The sequence below is a fragment of the Pelobates fuscus genome, chromosome 7, assembly GCF_036172605.1.
Source record: "Pelobates fuscus isolate aPelFus1 chromosome 7, aPelFus1.pri, whole genome shotgun sequence".
Taxonomy (NCBI): domain Eukaryota; kingdom Metazoa; phylum Chordata; class Amphibia; order Anura; family Pelobatidae; genus Pelobates; species Pelobates fuscus.
In genome coordinates this window covers 65,459,184-65,474,562 of record NC_086323.1, presented here as the reverse complement: position 1 = coordinate 65,474,562, position 15,379 = coordinate 65,459,184, and the positions used below count along the sequence as shown (strand labels likewise).

The 15,379-nt window shown below is 45.5% G+C and overlaps 1 protein-coding gene across 1 annotated transcript in view; it reads left to right on the top strand.

Annotated features, from left to right (window-relative positions):
• The window catches only part of LOC134569373 (uncharacterized), a 394,137-nt gene that overhangs the window by 56,113 nt on the left and 322,645 nt on the right, over nt 1-15,379 (top strand). Inside the window, exon 2 of the mRNA XM_063428361.1 lies at nt 380-498. Within this exon, the coding sequence (XP_063284431.1) occupies nt 380-498 (119 nt within the window). The remainder of the gene's footprint in view (nt 1-379; nt 499-15,379) is intronic.

The following is a 15,379-nucleotide window of genomic DNA, read 5'->3' as shown; positions in this document are numbered from 1 at the left end:
AAATATTGCTATGTCTAATTTATTAAGGATTAGCAAGTCTGAAATGTTTACTCACTCTAAAAAAGCTAGCTGTTCATTGAATTGTGATTTTTAGGAGATTAAAAACATATTTTTACTGACAGATTGTTTTCACATACCCTTTGAACACATTGTGTGCAGAAGCTTGCTCAGCTGTGCCTATTAAATATAAAAAAAAAGACCGGGATCGACGTTCAATATGTTTTCAATTCCAGGTTGTGGCATTTTCGGTTTAAGAAGATAACTTTTTAATTACTGTAACAAAAACCAAATGTTTTTTAATAAGAAACTGATGATCCATGTTGGTAATCCCTTTTTCTATTTTTTTTTTTTTTTTTTTTTTGTTTTTTTTTTAAACCAGAAAAAGAATGTTTTATCTGTCGGGAAGGTGATCAGGAAGATCAAGAAGAATTGCAGCATTTTTGTGATTGCAAAGGATTAATTGTGCATCACCAGTGTTTGTTAACTTGGATTCAAAAGGTGAGATAACTGTCTTCATATGTAATTTTTTTGTAAATTACAGTGTATGATCATTCAAAGTCCTATAAAATCAATGCATCTCAGGAGACGTCAACTTCATATTAATGTTTTTACTTCATGGTATAAAACAAAATTATATTTTCAGTATATAATGCAAATAGTTTTTTAGAAGGATTTTGGTACTTTTGAGCATGTTGGCTACATTTCCAATGCATATCTGGGGAAGTTAGAACTTGGTGTTCAAAATATAATATTTTTTGTACTTAAAATATGTCCGTAAACATTCTACGTGTTCTCCAACTGTCATCAGACCTTCAAAACACCTCAAAGAGGAAGATTTATTTTTTTTCCTCCTCATGAGTGATGTCAATGAACCAAAACCAGTGATTTTGGCATATTTTGTTGCTACCAAAATGAAATGGATGCTGCCTTTTTGAAATGTAACTTAATGTGGTTTTATGTTGCAAAATAAACACAAATGCCGGGTATATCGAAGCAGAAGATTTTATGCTTGCAATAAAGGGATCTCATGTTGTCTGCCACAGCTGTTTTGTGGTACATGTGTTCCAGCAAGCTACCCCCTTCATTAGGCAGTCAGTCATATTGCAATCAAGCCAGATGTTGCTAGTTCTACATTTCTTGACAAATGGTAGAAGTAAATATTAGCTTGCCCCTACTAGTTGAGATACTTCAGAAGTATTTTCCTCACTAATGTGTAAATCCCTATACATGTGGAGTTTAGGTGGAATTCATAGTTTACTATGAATGGAATGTATCTAGATTTTCTTAGTTTTTTTTTTATCTTGTTTTGATTTTGGTATTCAGTTTCATATGAATACACAGTTTCTACATGTAACACTATAGATTTGTTTAATTTCCTAGAAATCAATGTTTTGTTTGCATTCTTTTTGATGAATTGCTCTTCATTTTGGGTAATGATATAATCTGAAGAACAATGAGTTTTTATGATCTCTAGTAGTTTTCAAGATGGCATAATGTGTATGTATAATTAACTAAAAAAACAGCCCAAGTATAGGTCCGTTACTTGGGAGCTACTTCTCAAATCAGGGATTCCACAGACACCTAGAGATTCACTTCCTCCCAAGCCAACTTGTAGTAATGCAGGGTAAATTTGGCATTGTCATTATCCGTGCCACCCAACATAAACCACATTGATTGGCTCAGTTTGTTGGGCTTTACCCTTTACCAGTGCACTCAGCTTATCATTGTTGTCCAGGAAGGAACAAAAGGTGTGTTTTTTTTCTTTTTTTTTTTATTGCACCGAATAAACCTTCATTGAACCTCAAGAAGAACAGAGAAGAAAATGTATCTTTTAACTAGCCACCCGACAACTTTTTAAATAAATAAACACAAAGATCAAAAATAACTCCCTCATTAATACAATGAGGATCTATTTTGCCTCAGTCCTCCATCTGATGTGTTGATAGTGGGATTTACAAAAGAACAGATTTAGAGGGCCTAATATTCAGTTAATCTCCCCTCTTCCCCTGTTAGATTGGATTGGAGCACTTGTGATATGTGTCAGGATTCCAACCTGGGACCTTGGCAGCTCTGGTGCTTTGGCTTACCTCTGAGCCATCTCTCCGCTTCTGTTTCCTGTATCTAGCCCTGTCTAGTATTTAGTACTGAAGCTGGACATTTGTTGGAACTTCTCCTGTCACTCAAGTTACACCTGAGCCTGATGTCTCGTTAGCCAGGTATATAACACTGCCTCTCCCAGAAGGCAGTGTCAGTTCCTTGACTCTGGTGATCATCCTGCTGTTTCCTGTTCCCCAGTTTGTTATTGACCTCTGGCTTGGTACACCGATTATCCTGACTTCTGGCTTCCTTTGACCCTTGGCTTCCCACGACTATTCTCCTGGTTTATTGTTCCTGTACCGCGTTCTGGATTTACCCTGCACAGCCCCCGTGCACCGACTCACAGGTCAGGTGAATTCTTGCCTGATCACCTTGGCCTGTGTTTTCTTGCAAGGGTGAGCATACTTCTCTGCCTGCCGGACTCCCACACCCAGGTAAGCCCTGACATAAGGAACTGACCTTTATGGAGTCTGCAGAGATGTGCTCACCCCTGCTCCAGCAAGTGTCTAGCCTGGCCCAGACTGTTTTGGAGCTACAGCGAGAATTTTTTTTTCTTAAAGGGACAGTACGCCCAGCCCTGGAACCTGTTTTTCCTGAACCATTTACAGTTATGCCGGAGAGATTTGATGGCAACCAAGCTTCCTTCCTATGCTTTAAAGTGGATTGTGAATTGGTGTTTTCCCTGAAGCCTCGGACCTATGCCAATGATTTCATAAAGGTCCGAGCAGCTATAAACCTGCTGTCTGGAAGGATGAAACAATGGGCACACGATATGTTGCTGTCTCAGAATCCTGTCCTTGCGGGATGGGATGCTTTCATGTCTGCCATGGAAGCACACTGCAAGACTCCTAGCAAGACCGCTGTGCCTAAGCCACCACCACGTCCCAGAGGATCCCAGATTCCCAGAAACAGAGGGAACCTGTACCTATACGACAACCCCGTGTTGCCTCATTATGCTCCTGATCCTATGAAGGTCCCAGAGCAATCCTGCCTTCCTCTCGACCCAGACGAACCTATGGAGATTGGATATATCGGGACTAGGTTGACCCTAACGGAAAGAGATCGTAGGAGAGCCCATGGCTTGTGCCTATATTGTGGAGAAAGAGGGCATTTCATTTCTTTCTGCCCAATTCGTCCATCCAAGCAAAGACCCCTTCTATTGAGTGCCCTACGTACCCATCCAGTCGTCTCAGAAACTTCGTCTAGACGCTGCCAAGGTTTTTGCCAGTCATGTCCCCGTTATGTGACACAGAAGGGTACGCAAACTATGCTGTATGACTTACCCAGTGCTCCTGAGAAATCTGAACCTCCGTCGGTAGATACTTTTGTTACAACTGGTACTATCATCCCTTCTTGTCAACCTAAAGAGGAGTTACTTACCGTCTGTAATGGTGACGTACAGAGGGAAAAAGGTTCAGAGAAGAAGACTCCTGGGATCAAGTTACCTGCCGCTTGCATTGTATCCATTGCCAGCCCTAACCTCTCTCCAGTAGTACCTGAAAATGCTAATTGTTCGGGGAAGAACGATCCTCCTCCTGGCTGTACCTATGCTTCTAATGGGACACTAGTCCGGAAGGAGCACTTGCAAACATTTGAGAAGGCCCTTATAGCTATGTCCTCCGATCCTGCTGGCAAAACCAAAAACAAGAAGTCAAAGAAGTGACCTCCTGGGCCGTACTTTTTTTTGCCTTTCTTGTTTGTTTGTTTTTTCTCGCCTGGAGGCGTCTTTGAGGAGGGGGTAATGTCAGGATTCAAACCTGGGACCTTGGCAGCTCTGGTGCTTTGGCTTACCTCTGAGCCATCTCTCCGCTTCTGTTTCCTGTATCTAGCCCTGTCTAGTATTTAGTACTGAAGCTGGACATTTGTTGGAACTTCTCCTGTCACTCAAGTTACACCTGAGCCTGATGTCTCGTTAGCCAGGTATATAACACTGCCTCTCCCAGAAGGCAGTGTCAGTTCCTTGACTCTGGTGATCATCCTGCTGTTTCCTGTTCCCCAGTTTGTTATTGACCTCTGGCTTGGTACACCGATTATCCTGACTTCTGGCTTCCTTTGACCCTTGGCTTCCCACGACTATTCTCCTGGTTTATTGTTCCTGTACCGCGTTCTGGATTTACCCTGCACAGCCCCCGTGCACCGACTCACAGGTCAGGTGAATTCTTGCCTGATCACCTTGGCCTGTGTTTTCTTGCAAGGGTGAGCATACTTCTCTGCCTGCCGGACTCCCACACCCAGGTAAGCCCTGACAATATGAAGGACAGTTCCCTTAATTGCCCCACCCATGCAAACATTACGAAGTCTGCTTTACAATGCACATAATTATATATTGGTTAAGAAAATGGTTTATAGAAGCTAGTTCTATATGTGTTGTCTCTTGTGACAAGTGTCTGTATTCCTCATTCCTGTATTCCTCATGAAGAAGTAATAAACTAATCAAAACTAACATTTTGCAAAAGCAACTTTATAGAACAATTAAGATTTTCTGAGTTAATCCATTTTCTGTCATCAAAGACTTACGATTTTGGACAAAAATATATATTGCGTAAGCTGAAGCAAATAACATATGAGTAACATTGGAATGTATGCTGTGATTTTATTTGGTTACTTCTCACACCTGAAGTAGAATATGGGAAAGAAATATATACCGTATATACTCGAGTATAAGCCGACCCGAATATAAGCCGAGGCCCCTAATTTTTCCCCAAAAAACTGGGAAAACTTATTGACTCGAGTATAAGACTAGGGTGGGAAATGCAGCAGCTACTGGTAAATTTCTAAATAAAATTAGATCCTAAAACAAATATATTAATTGAATATTTATTTACAGTGTGTGTATAATGAGTGCAGCGTGTGTGTGTATGAGTGCAGTGTGTGTGTATGAGTGCAGTGTGTGTGTATGAGTGCAGTGTGTGTGTATGAGTGCACTGTGTGTATGAATGCAGTGTATGAATGCAGTGTGTGCAGGGCCGGTGCAAGGATATTTGCCCCCCCATATGTCCTGACCTCCCCTCCTCCTCCCTCAGTGGTCCTTACCTCCCCACCACCGTGTTCCTTCACCCCCCTCCCCCAGTGGTCTTGACTCACCCCTCCCCCAGTGGTCTTGACTCACCCCTCCCCCAGTGGTCTTGACTCACCCCTCCCCCAGTGGTCTTGACTCACCCCTCCCCCAGTGGTCCTGACTCACCCCTCCCCTAGTGGTCCTTACCCTCCCCTCCCCTAGTGGTCCTTACTTCCCCCTCCCCTCCCCTAGTGGTCCTTACTTCCCCCTCCCCTCCCCTAGTGGTCCTTATCCCCCCTCCCTCCCATAGTGGTCCTTATCCCCCCTCCCTCCCATAGTGGTCCTTATCCCCCCCCTCCCTCCCTCCCATAGTGGTCCTTATCCCCCCCTCCCTCCCATAGTATTCCTTTTCTCCCCCCTCCCTCCCATAGTGGTCCTTTTCCCACCCCCCTCCCTCCGATAGTGGTCCTTATCCCCCCCTCCCTTCCATAGTGGTCCTTATCCCACCCCCTCCCTCCCATAGTGGTCCTTATACCCCCCCCCCTCCCACAGTGGTCCTTATACCCCCTTTTTTATTATTATTATTTTTTTTATTATTATTATTATTATTTTTTATTATTATTTCTTATTTTATTTATATTTTTATTTATTTTTCGTCCCCCCTCCCTGCTTGATACATGGCAGGGAGGGGGGCTCTCCTTCCCTGGTGGTCCAGTGGGGTTGGTAGTTCAGTGGGGGGGAGAGGGGGGCTGGCAGAGCTGTAACGTACCTGTTCTGCAGCTCCTGTCAGCTCTCTCCTCCTCTGCGCCGTCCGTGCAGCTCCTTCTATCAGCTCACACTGTAAGTCTCGCGAGAGCCGCGGCTCTCGCGAGATTTACACTGGGAGCTGACCGAGGTGCTGAACGGACGGCGCGGAGGAGGAGAGAGCTGACAGGAGCTGCAGAACAGGTAAGTTACAGCTCTGCCAGCCCCCCTCTCCCCCAGTCTGTATTATGGCAATGTAAATTGCCATAATACAGACCTTGACTCGAGTATAAGCCGAGTTGGGGTTTTTCAGCCCAAAAAATGGGCTGAAAAACTCGGCTTATACTCGAGTATATACGGTATATTTATTTTTTTATTATTATTATTAGTTCAGCCATCTAAAATATGAAACTGTTGGCCCATCATTTTAAAAACAATTTTGGTGCAAAAGTATGTTTACTAATCCATTTTAACTTGGCCCATTAATCCTAAATATTATTTCCTAATAAATATTTGTGTTCAGGGCATAGACGCTGTAATGGCATTGTATAACTTATACAAAATAACCAGATAGAAAATATGAGCAATCGGTTGTGGTGTGCCGAAACAGACAATGCAGTAGACCTGTCATAAAAGAGGGCAACACATGTTTATGTTACAAAAAGTCTCGCATATTTCCTGTATTGGATGGGGTATGTATCTTGTATATGCCAATGAATTCCACCGGCCCAATGTCTTGATAATATGTACCGGTATGTTTCTACTGGAAGCAGTGGTGGCTGCTCCAACGCGGAAGGAGTGTCCTGAGTAGTGGGATGGATTGAGACCTGATCTTGCCAGTAATACTAATATAGAGCATGAATTTAGTAGTGGTGAGAGCATTGCCGTGTAAAGTAAATCAGGGTTGGTCAGAGGAACCGGGAACAATGGTTAGGAATTTATCTAGTACCTGTACAGGACACATTTGTTGCTGGTAGGGTAATAGGGGATCTTTACCAGTTGATTTATTTTTTATTTTTTTTTGGTGTGGTTTTAGTGTGGTTGAGGGATAGTATGTAGTGTTCTTGTATTTTAACAATCTGGGATCTCCTAATGGCGTCTTGGGATGTGATGTTTGTAGTGGTAAACTCTCCGGGTATAAGGAACACATAGAAAGCTAAGTAGATGGCGGTTTTAATGACCTGATTAGTGTTTTATTCGAAAGGGGTTCTAATATGGGCACATACCAAAAACAAACTATAGTTAGCAGCAAGCCAAGTCAATTTCCTTTCAAGCTTATGATGATCAGAGATTTAGAATGACCTTTGTTAATTATGTGACAGGTGGCTAAGTTGTCCGAAAAACATCTCGCCCCCTGACCCGACCATGTTGCTCCCCATGCCACTGCAGCAGCTACAATAGGATAGAGCTTCAACAGGGCAGAAGTGATAGAAAAACCTGGTACATTATTCACTTCCATAGGCCAAACACCCCCCATAGCCAATCATCGACAAATATAGCAGCAAAGCCTGAGGTAGCGCGTCTGTAAAAATAGTGAGGGAATTGGAGGCAAGTAAAGGGATAAACATGCTTTTCCTATTCCAATCTTCATGGCAAAGTTAAGAGAGCCTAGAAGGGAGTGTAATTATGTATGATTAAAAGAGCCTGTGGAAAGATATAGATTGATTCTGGATAAAATTTAATTAATCTTCTTTCTAGGCAAGCTGGATTTACAGAATCTAATGTGATACCCAGGAAATGTATCAACATGTCAGTTATTCAGTCTTTTTGGGGGAGACGGGAACCCCCAGGTATTGGAAAAGCTGTATCGTGGCTCTCAGGCTACTGGGTGGATGTCACGGTCTTACCTTGGGTGGAGTCCAAAGTGCAAAGATGGTGGCTCACCCTTGCAGATAAACACAACCCACGGTAACCAGGTAAGAAGCTACCTGGGCTGTAAATCTGTGCACGGGGGCTTGGCAGGAACAATAACCGGGTACGAGGAAACAGACAAGGGCAAATCCAGGAGAGTAGTCAGGCAAGGTTGAAAAGGTCAGGGCAGGCAGCGAACAGGCAATAACTAAGATCCAGAAGCAGAGGTCACAAGCCAAGTCAATCTTAAGCAACAGGAAACCATGAACTGACAGTGCCCTCAGGGAGAGGCAGGGTTATATAGCTGGATAACAAGATGCCAATTTGCAAGATGCCACATGTGGACTTAGAGATTGATAGTAATCAAAGCAGAAGTCCAGCCCCCTAGTGCTGCAGACAAGGCCAGGTAAACAGGGCTAGAACCGCACGTTCAGAAGTGGCCCAGAGACAGGAGAGCAGGCTTAGGATACAGAAGGACCCAGTATCAATTCCCCTGTAAGGCACCTGTGGGGTGGCCACGCCTAGAAATCTGGTTCTCCCCATCTGGCATGGAGAGAACCGTGACAGTACCCCTCCGCCCCTCAAAATTGCCCTCCGGGCATGAACTGGCTGTCCCATAGCATTCCTACTCCTCCACATCAAGTCCAGCAGCAACTTTCTTGGCACTCTTATTCTTCGAAGACTTGGCAGGGATAGAGTTTGCAGCTTGTAACGCCTTTTCAAACACCTCTCAATCTTTTTTCAAACAATTGTATCGTTCGAGGCATATGTACAATCTTGTGGTATTTCTTATTTGAGCAGGCAGGTAGTAGTGTTGGTACTAGCTAGAACAGGAGTGCTCTTAAGAGGAGGTGCAGTCATTTCTGGGGCATGAGGTAGAGGTATCACAGAGGTCTCAGTAGCAGGTTCCTGAAGAAAATTGGCAGTGTCAATTACCGTAGTCTGAATGCCCTTTGCCATATATGACCGTGAACAGGTATGACAATAGTGCTGGCAATTCATATACTGAGGTGCATTGCTGACTGGGTGGATCTGGACAGTGCCCAAACGGAGAGCCTGAGGCCTAGGTGGGTGTGTAGGACACAGGGAGATAAAGGGCCCTCTTTCTCTGCAGTAAAAGCGGAGACCATGGCCTCTCCGCTGGTCTTTCATCAGGAGTCAATTTTTGGTCTTGACAAGACCTATCTCCATAGGTTCTTCGGAGTCAAGAGGAACATAGGATACCTCTGGAGTTTTTCTATGAATCGGTTCATAAGGAGGCAAAAAGGTTTGGTGTTGGTACTGGGTTTCCCCTGTCTCTGGGAATCTTGATACTCAGGAACATGGAGCAGACCTTGGAGCAGTAGATTGTCTAGACGTTGTGCACTGCAAGTCCATTGCAGTCATGAAGGACCCCCAGCTGTCGAGGAAAAGACACTTAGCCAGCAACATCTGGTGTGCCTATATCTTGATCCATCCAGACAGCAATGTAAATTTGCAGAAAGCGAAACAGAGGGGATGATATCTTAATAACAGAGTGACTTCAATCTGTAATATAATACAACCAACATCAGAACCTCCAAGAAAGCATAAAGTAATTGACAGAAGTAAAAATGACCCACCTAAGGCGAGTAGGACAAATGAAACGGAGTCAACCAGAACCTATGAGATCTGAAAAACTGAGACACAGCCACAAGAAAGGTTCAAGCCCGGCAACCTATAAAAAATATTTTGTTACAACATATCTAATAGGCAGAATAAAATCCGCAACAATGCGTTGCTTTAAAAGAAGTAGTTTAATTAGATTTTTGTTTTAAACGTACAGTACCCCACTATAGCCTCTAGAGGACAGCAGTCCATTTAAACATGTACATATGTTTATGCAGCTGTTCGCATAGACACGGGGAATACCTATCAATAAAATATGGCATTTAGTTGTAATCATACGAATGACCCCCAAAGAGGAGCATAGACCCGCATGACAACCGAATGCTCAACGTTTAACTGATCACTAAACAGATATGTTGTATGAATCATACGTAACATGTGGGCATGAACAAAGGCCTGAACGGGTGAGCGCAAACTCACAATAAAAAAATCATACGAACCAACAAGCAGTGTATTAATAAAGCAAACTAGCGAACTATACGTTTGTATGTAAGTTAACGAAAGACCTCCCGAATTGTTGGCCTGTGATGACTCTGTGTGCCCGCAACCGGGTCGCTAAGGTCAACCAATGAAGCTTCAGGATAGATAGCGGCAGAAACCAGAGGAAAAGGGAAGTATCCCGGAGGCCTTGGAGGGCTGAAAAGACTTGAACCAGGAACGGACAGACACTTCAAGAGCTGGTAAGGTATCCACAAGGAAAGATAAGCAAAATGGTGATCTGCTGCGGCCAGAAGTCCAGGTATGTAAATCGCCAGACCAATAACGGTAATGAGGAGGAGGTCTGGTGATCCTTAAGTAGGGAAATCAAGCCCCTCCCACAATTACAGGCGCAGCCTTCTATATATTATTTCAGTTATCTAAAATATGAAACTGTTGGCCCTTTATTTCAAAAAACTATTTTGGTGCAGAAAGTCTGTTTACTAATACATTTTAACTTGGCCAACTAATCCTAAATATTATTTCCTAATAAATAAAAAAAAAAATTAACAAAGCTGTGAATTCATTTAAAAGTAAATATAAATCTGTGATGCCAATCAATTCGTAATCCTAAATTAACTTGACTTATTTATTTTAATTGTTGGCCTCGCACACAACTATTCTATTTTTTTTTCCTAATGTATAAATAATTATTACTTAAGTGTTACTTGGTGGTTTTAATTATTCTGCCCAATCAGATCATGCTTCATGTGTTAGGGTTTTTTATTTAGTTTTTTTTACATTTCTAGCTACGTTTTTTTTAAAGCTTGCACTGAAATTCAATAACCGTTCTGGGCAAGTGCTCTTCAAATGTCACCAGGGAACACTTACAATACAGCTCTTTAAATTAACTGAAATGAAAGACACATTCTGTATTTATGAACTGGAAAATAGTATGTTTTGGGTTTTTTTAACCAAAGTAATCTAACAAAGAGATTTCAATATGAAAATATTTGCATTGCACTTAAGAGCACATTTATTTTTTCCACTTTCCTTTTGAATATTTATTTTCTTCTGTGTCCCCCCAAAAACTTTTAAATACTTAATTGATGATATGCCATATATAATATATATATAATTAATTTATTTTTTTGCTACCAGTTTTAGTTAAGATTACAACATGTGAATTATTGCAGTTTCTCAAACACTTAAAGCGGCACTGTCATGCCGCACTTACCTTTCTTTAATCGATTCCTCTTCTCTCCCTCTGTCAGGATCTTCGTTTCTTCCTGTCTGCTCTAGTTTTCTTTAAAACATAAGACAAAGTAGGGACTATTTTGTCTTATGGAGGTTTCCTACGCTTGGCCAGCTTTGACCAGCTGAGGAGCTTTGATCCGTGATCTCGTAATGCTTCCTGTCAGTATTCCCAAACACTGGCGAAACTACCGAATTTCGTCCTAACAGAAAGGCAAGTTCGGCATGACAGTGCCGCTTTAATCTACTAACGTCCTAAGCCTAAATTATAATAAGGAGGGGGGACCTATTGTCCTTCCCCCTGCAGGTGGTAAGGAACACTATGGAAGGGGGGGGGGGAGGAGAACACTATGGGAACGGGGGAGAACACTATGGGACATGGGAGCAGGGGGGAGAACACTATGGGACATGGGAGCAGGGGGGAGAACACTATGGGACATGGGAGCAGGGGGGAGAACACTATGGGACATGGGAGCAGGGGGGAGAACACTATGGGACATGGGAGCAGGGGGGAGAACACTATGGGACATGGGAGCAGGGGGGAGAACACTATGGGACATGGGAGCAGGGGGGAGAACACTATGGGACATGGAAGCAGGGGGGAGAACACTATGGGACATGGGAGCAGGGGGGAGAACACTATGGGACATGGGAGCAGGGGGGAGAACACTATGGGACATGGGAGCAGGGGGGAGAACACTATGGGACATGGGAGCAGGGGGGAGAACACTATGGGACATGGGAGCAGGGGGGAGAACACTATGGGACATGGGAGCAGGGGGGAGAACACTATGGGACATGGGAGCAGGGGGGAGAACACTATGGGACATGGGAGCAGGGGGGAGAACACTATGGGACATGGGAGCAGGGGGGAGAACACTATGGGACATGGGAGCAGGGGGGAGAACACTATGGGACATGGGAGCAGGGGGGAGAACACTATGGGACATGGGAGCAGGGGGGAGAACACTATGGGACATGGGAGCAGGGGGGAGAACACTATGGGACATGGGAGCAGGGGGGAGAACACTATGGGACATGGGAGCAGGGGGGAGAACACTATGGGACATGGGAGCAGGGGGGAGAACACTATGGGACATGGGAGCAGGGGGGAGAACACTATGGGACATGGGAGCAGGGGGGAGAACACTATGGGACATGGGAGCAGGGGGGAGAACACTATGGGACATGGGAGCAGGGGGGAGAACACTATGGGACATGGGAGCAGGGGGGAGAACACTATGGGACAGGGGTGGGGGGGAGAACACTATGGGACAGGGGTGGGGGGAGAACACTATGGGACAGGGGTGGGGGGGAGAACACTATGGGACAGGGGTGGGGGGGAGAACACTATGGGACAGGGGTGGGGGGGAGAACACTATGGGACAGGGGTGGGGGGGAGAACACTATGGGACAGGGGTGGGGGGGAGAACACTATGGGACAGGGGTGGGGGGGAGAACACTATGGGACAGGGGTGGGGGGAGAACACTATGGGACAAGTGGGGGGGAGAACACTATGGGACAGGGGTGGGGGGGAGAACACTATGGGACATGGGAGCAGGGGGGAGAACACTATGGGACATGGGAGCAGGGGGGAGAACACTATGGGACATGGGAGCAGGGGGGAGAACACTATGGGACATGGGAGCAGGGGGGAGAACACTATGGGACATGGGAGCAGGGGGGAGAACACTATGGGACATGGGAGCAGGGGGGAGAACACTATGGGACATGGGAGCAGGGGGGAGAACACTATGGGACATGGGAGCAGGGGGGAGAACACTATGGGACATGGGAGCAGGGGGGAGAACACTATGGGACATGGGAGCAGGGGGGAGAACACTATGGGACATGGGAGCAGGGGGGAGAACACTATGGGACATGGGAGCAGGGGGGAGAACACTATGGGACAGGGGTGGGGGGGAGAACACTATGGGACAGGGGTGGGGGGGAGAACACTATGGGACAGGGGTGGGGGGGAGAACACTATGGGACAGTGGTGGGGGGGAGAACACTATGGGACAGTGGTGGGGGGGGAGAACACTATGGGACAGGGGTGGGGGGGAGAACACTATGGGACAGGGGGACCACTAGAAGAGAAGGGAGAGGAACATTAAGGGGAATGGGGGGCACTAAGATACAGGTAAGAGGGGGGAAGAGGAACACAAATGGTCATGGAGGGGAGAGTGGTGCACAGGGGGGCCTGAGTGGGGATATAGACTGGCTGGTGGTGAAAGAGAAGCATACAAAGGAGCTGGTAAGAGTAAAATACACAAATGGGGCTAACATAGGAGACACACAAAGGGAATGGGGGGGAGTTGGACACACAAAGGGGGGTTGTAAGAGATACACAAGGGAGGTGTAAGACACACAATGGGGAAAATAGGGGACAAGATACACTAAAGGGGTAAGATATTTTAAAAAGGGGATAAGACACAAAAGGCAGGTTAAGAGGCACACAGGTGAAGATGCTTTTTGGTGGGGTGAGGTGGGGATGGAGAACACCAAAATCATCTTCGCCTGTGTACCCAAAACGTCTGGCACCAGCCTTGTGTGGTGTGCACTGGTTGTGGGGTGGTTCTCTGTTTAGCCCCCTCCTGCTTGGCTTTCTGCAGGAAGGGAGGATAGAATACCTGGTAATCCCATTGGGGATGTAATTTTCCATGGGGGTACTGTAGGGATAACTCTGGCTTGTGGTGTCCTGGATCCCTGGTTGTGTAGTGAGCATTCGTGAGTACTTCACTTTTTGCTGATGCAAACCACAATAATTGATGCATTGAGGTCCCTACATTCAGTGTCTCAGTGAGTGATTTGAGGAAGAAATGTAATGGTCTGCACCTGCTGGAGATTCAAACCTTCTGCTCCGAGCCTCCGCACTAATCCCCCCCTCCAAACAAAAAAATTATTAAACAGACTGTATGCTTAGAACTATAATTTACTCATCCCTGTAGGGACCACATACCTGTGGAAGCCCATCATTTGCCCTGAAACATGGGGCCATCTCTGATCAGGTGGATGTGTATGCATGGGTGTCAGATTGTGTGTGCCTTTGTCTATCTGCCTGTATATGTGACTACACAAGTTTATTCAAACTAAATCACTACAAATTCCCCTTGACTTCAAAGTCCAACACTACACACAAATACACCCCTGTTTCACACACAGTGGCGTACATACCGGGGTCGCAGGGGTCGCCCTGCGACCCAGGTATGTACCCACAGGGCCAGCCTCTTCTGCTGGGGGGCCCAGGAGCCGGCCACCTCCGGGCCCCCCGAGGCTGGCCCTGCTGTCACCCGGCTGGCACGCGCGCGAGGGAGCACTGTCCCCTGGGTGCTCCCTCTTCAGCTCCCTCGCGCACCGCACTGAAACCGGAGCCGGAAGATGACGTCATCTTCCGGCTCCAGCATTAGTACGCGGCGCGCGAGGGAGCTGAAGAGGGAGCACCCAGGGGACAGTGCTCCCTCGCGCGCCCGCCAGCCGGGTGACAGCAGGGCCAGCAACACCACTGGACCCCAGGGGATCCCCCCAGCTCTCCCACAGGTAAGGAGGCTGGGGGGATTAAAAAAAAAAAAAACGTTTGAGTGTGTTGGTGAGTGTGTGTGTGTGTTAGTGTTAGTGAGTGTGTGTGTTAGTGTTAGTGAGTGTGTGTGTTAGTGTTAGTGAGTGTGTGTGTTAGTGAGTGTGTTAGTGAGTGTGTTAGTGTTAGAGTGTGTTAGTGTTAGAGTGTGTTAGTGAGTGTGTTAGTGAGTGTGTGTGTGTTAGTGTGTTAGTGAGTGTGTGTGTTAGTGTTAGTGAGTGTGTGTGTTAGTGTTAGTGAGTGTGTGTGTTAGTGTTAGTGAGTGTGTGTGTTAGTGTTAGAGTGTGTGTGTGTTAGTGTTAGAGTGTGTGTGTGTTAGTGTTAGAGTGTGTGTGTTAGTGAGTGTGTGTGTTAGAGTGTGTTAGTGAGTGTGTGTGTGTGTGTTAGTGTTAGAGTGTGTTAGTGAGTGTGTGTGTGTTAGTGTGTTAGTGAGTGTGTTAGTGAGTGTGTGTGTGTTAGTGTGTTAGTGAGTGCGTTAGTGTGTGTGTTAGTGTTAGTGTGTGTGTTAGTGTTAGTGTGTGTGTTAGTGTTAGTGAGTGTGTGTTAGTGTTAGTGAGTGTGTGTTAGTGTTAGTGAGTGTGTGTTAGTGTGAGTGAGTGTGTGTTAGAGTGTGTGTTAGTGTTAGAGTGTGTGTTAGTGTTAGAGTGTGTGTTAGTGTTAGAGTGTGTATTAGTGTTAGAGTGTGTATTAGTGTTAGAGTGTGTATTAGTGTTAGAGTGTGTATTAGTGTTAGAGAGTGTGTATTAGTGTTAGAGAGTGTGTATTAGTGTTAGTGAGTGTGTGTGTGTTAGTG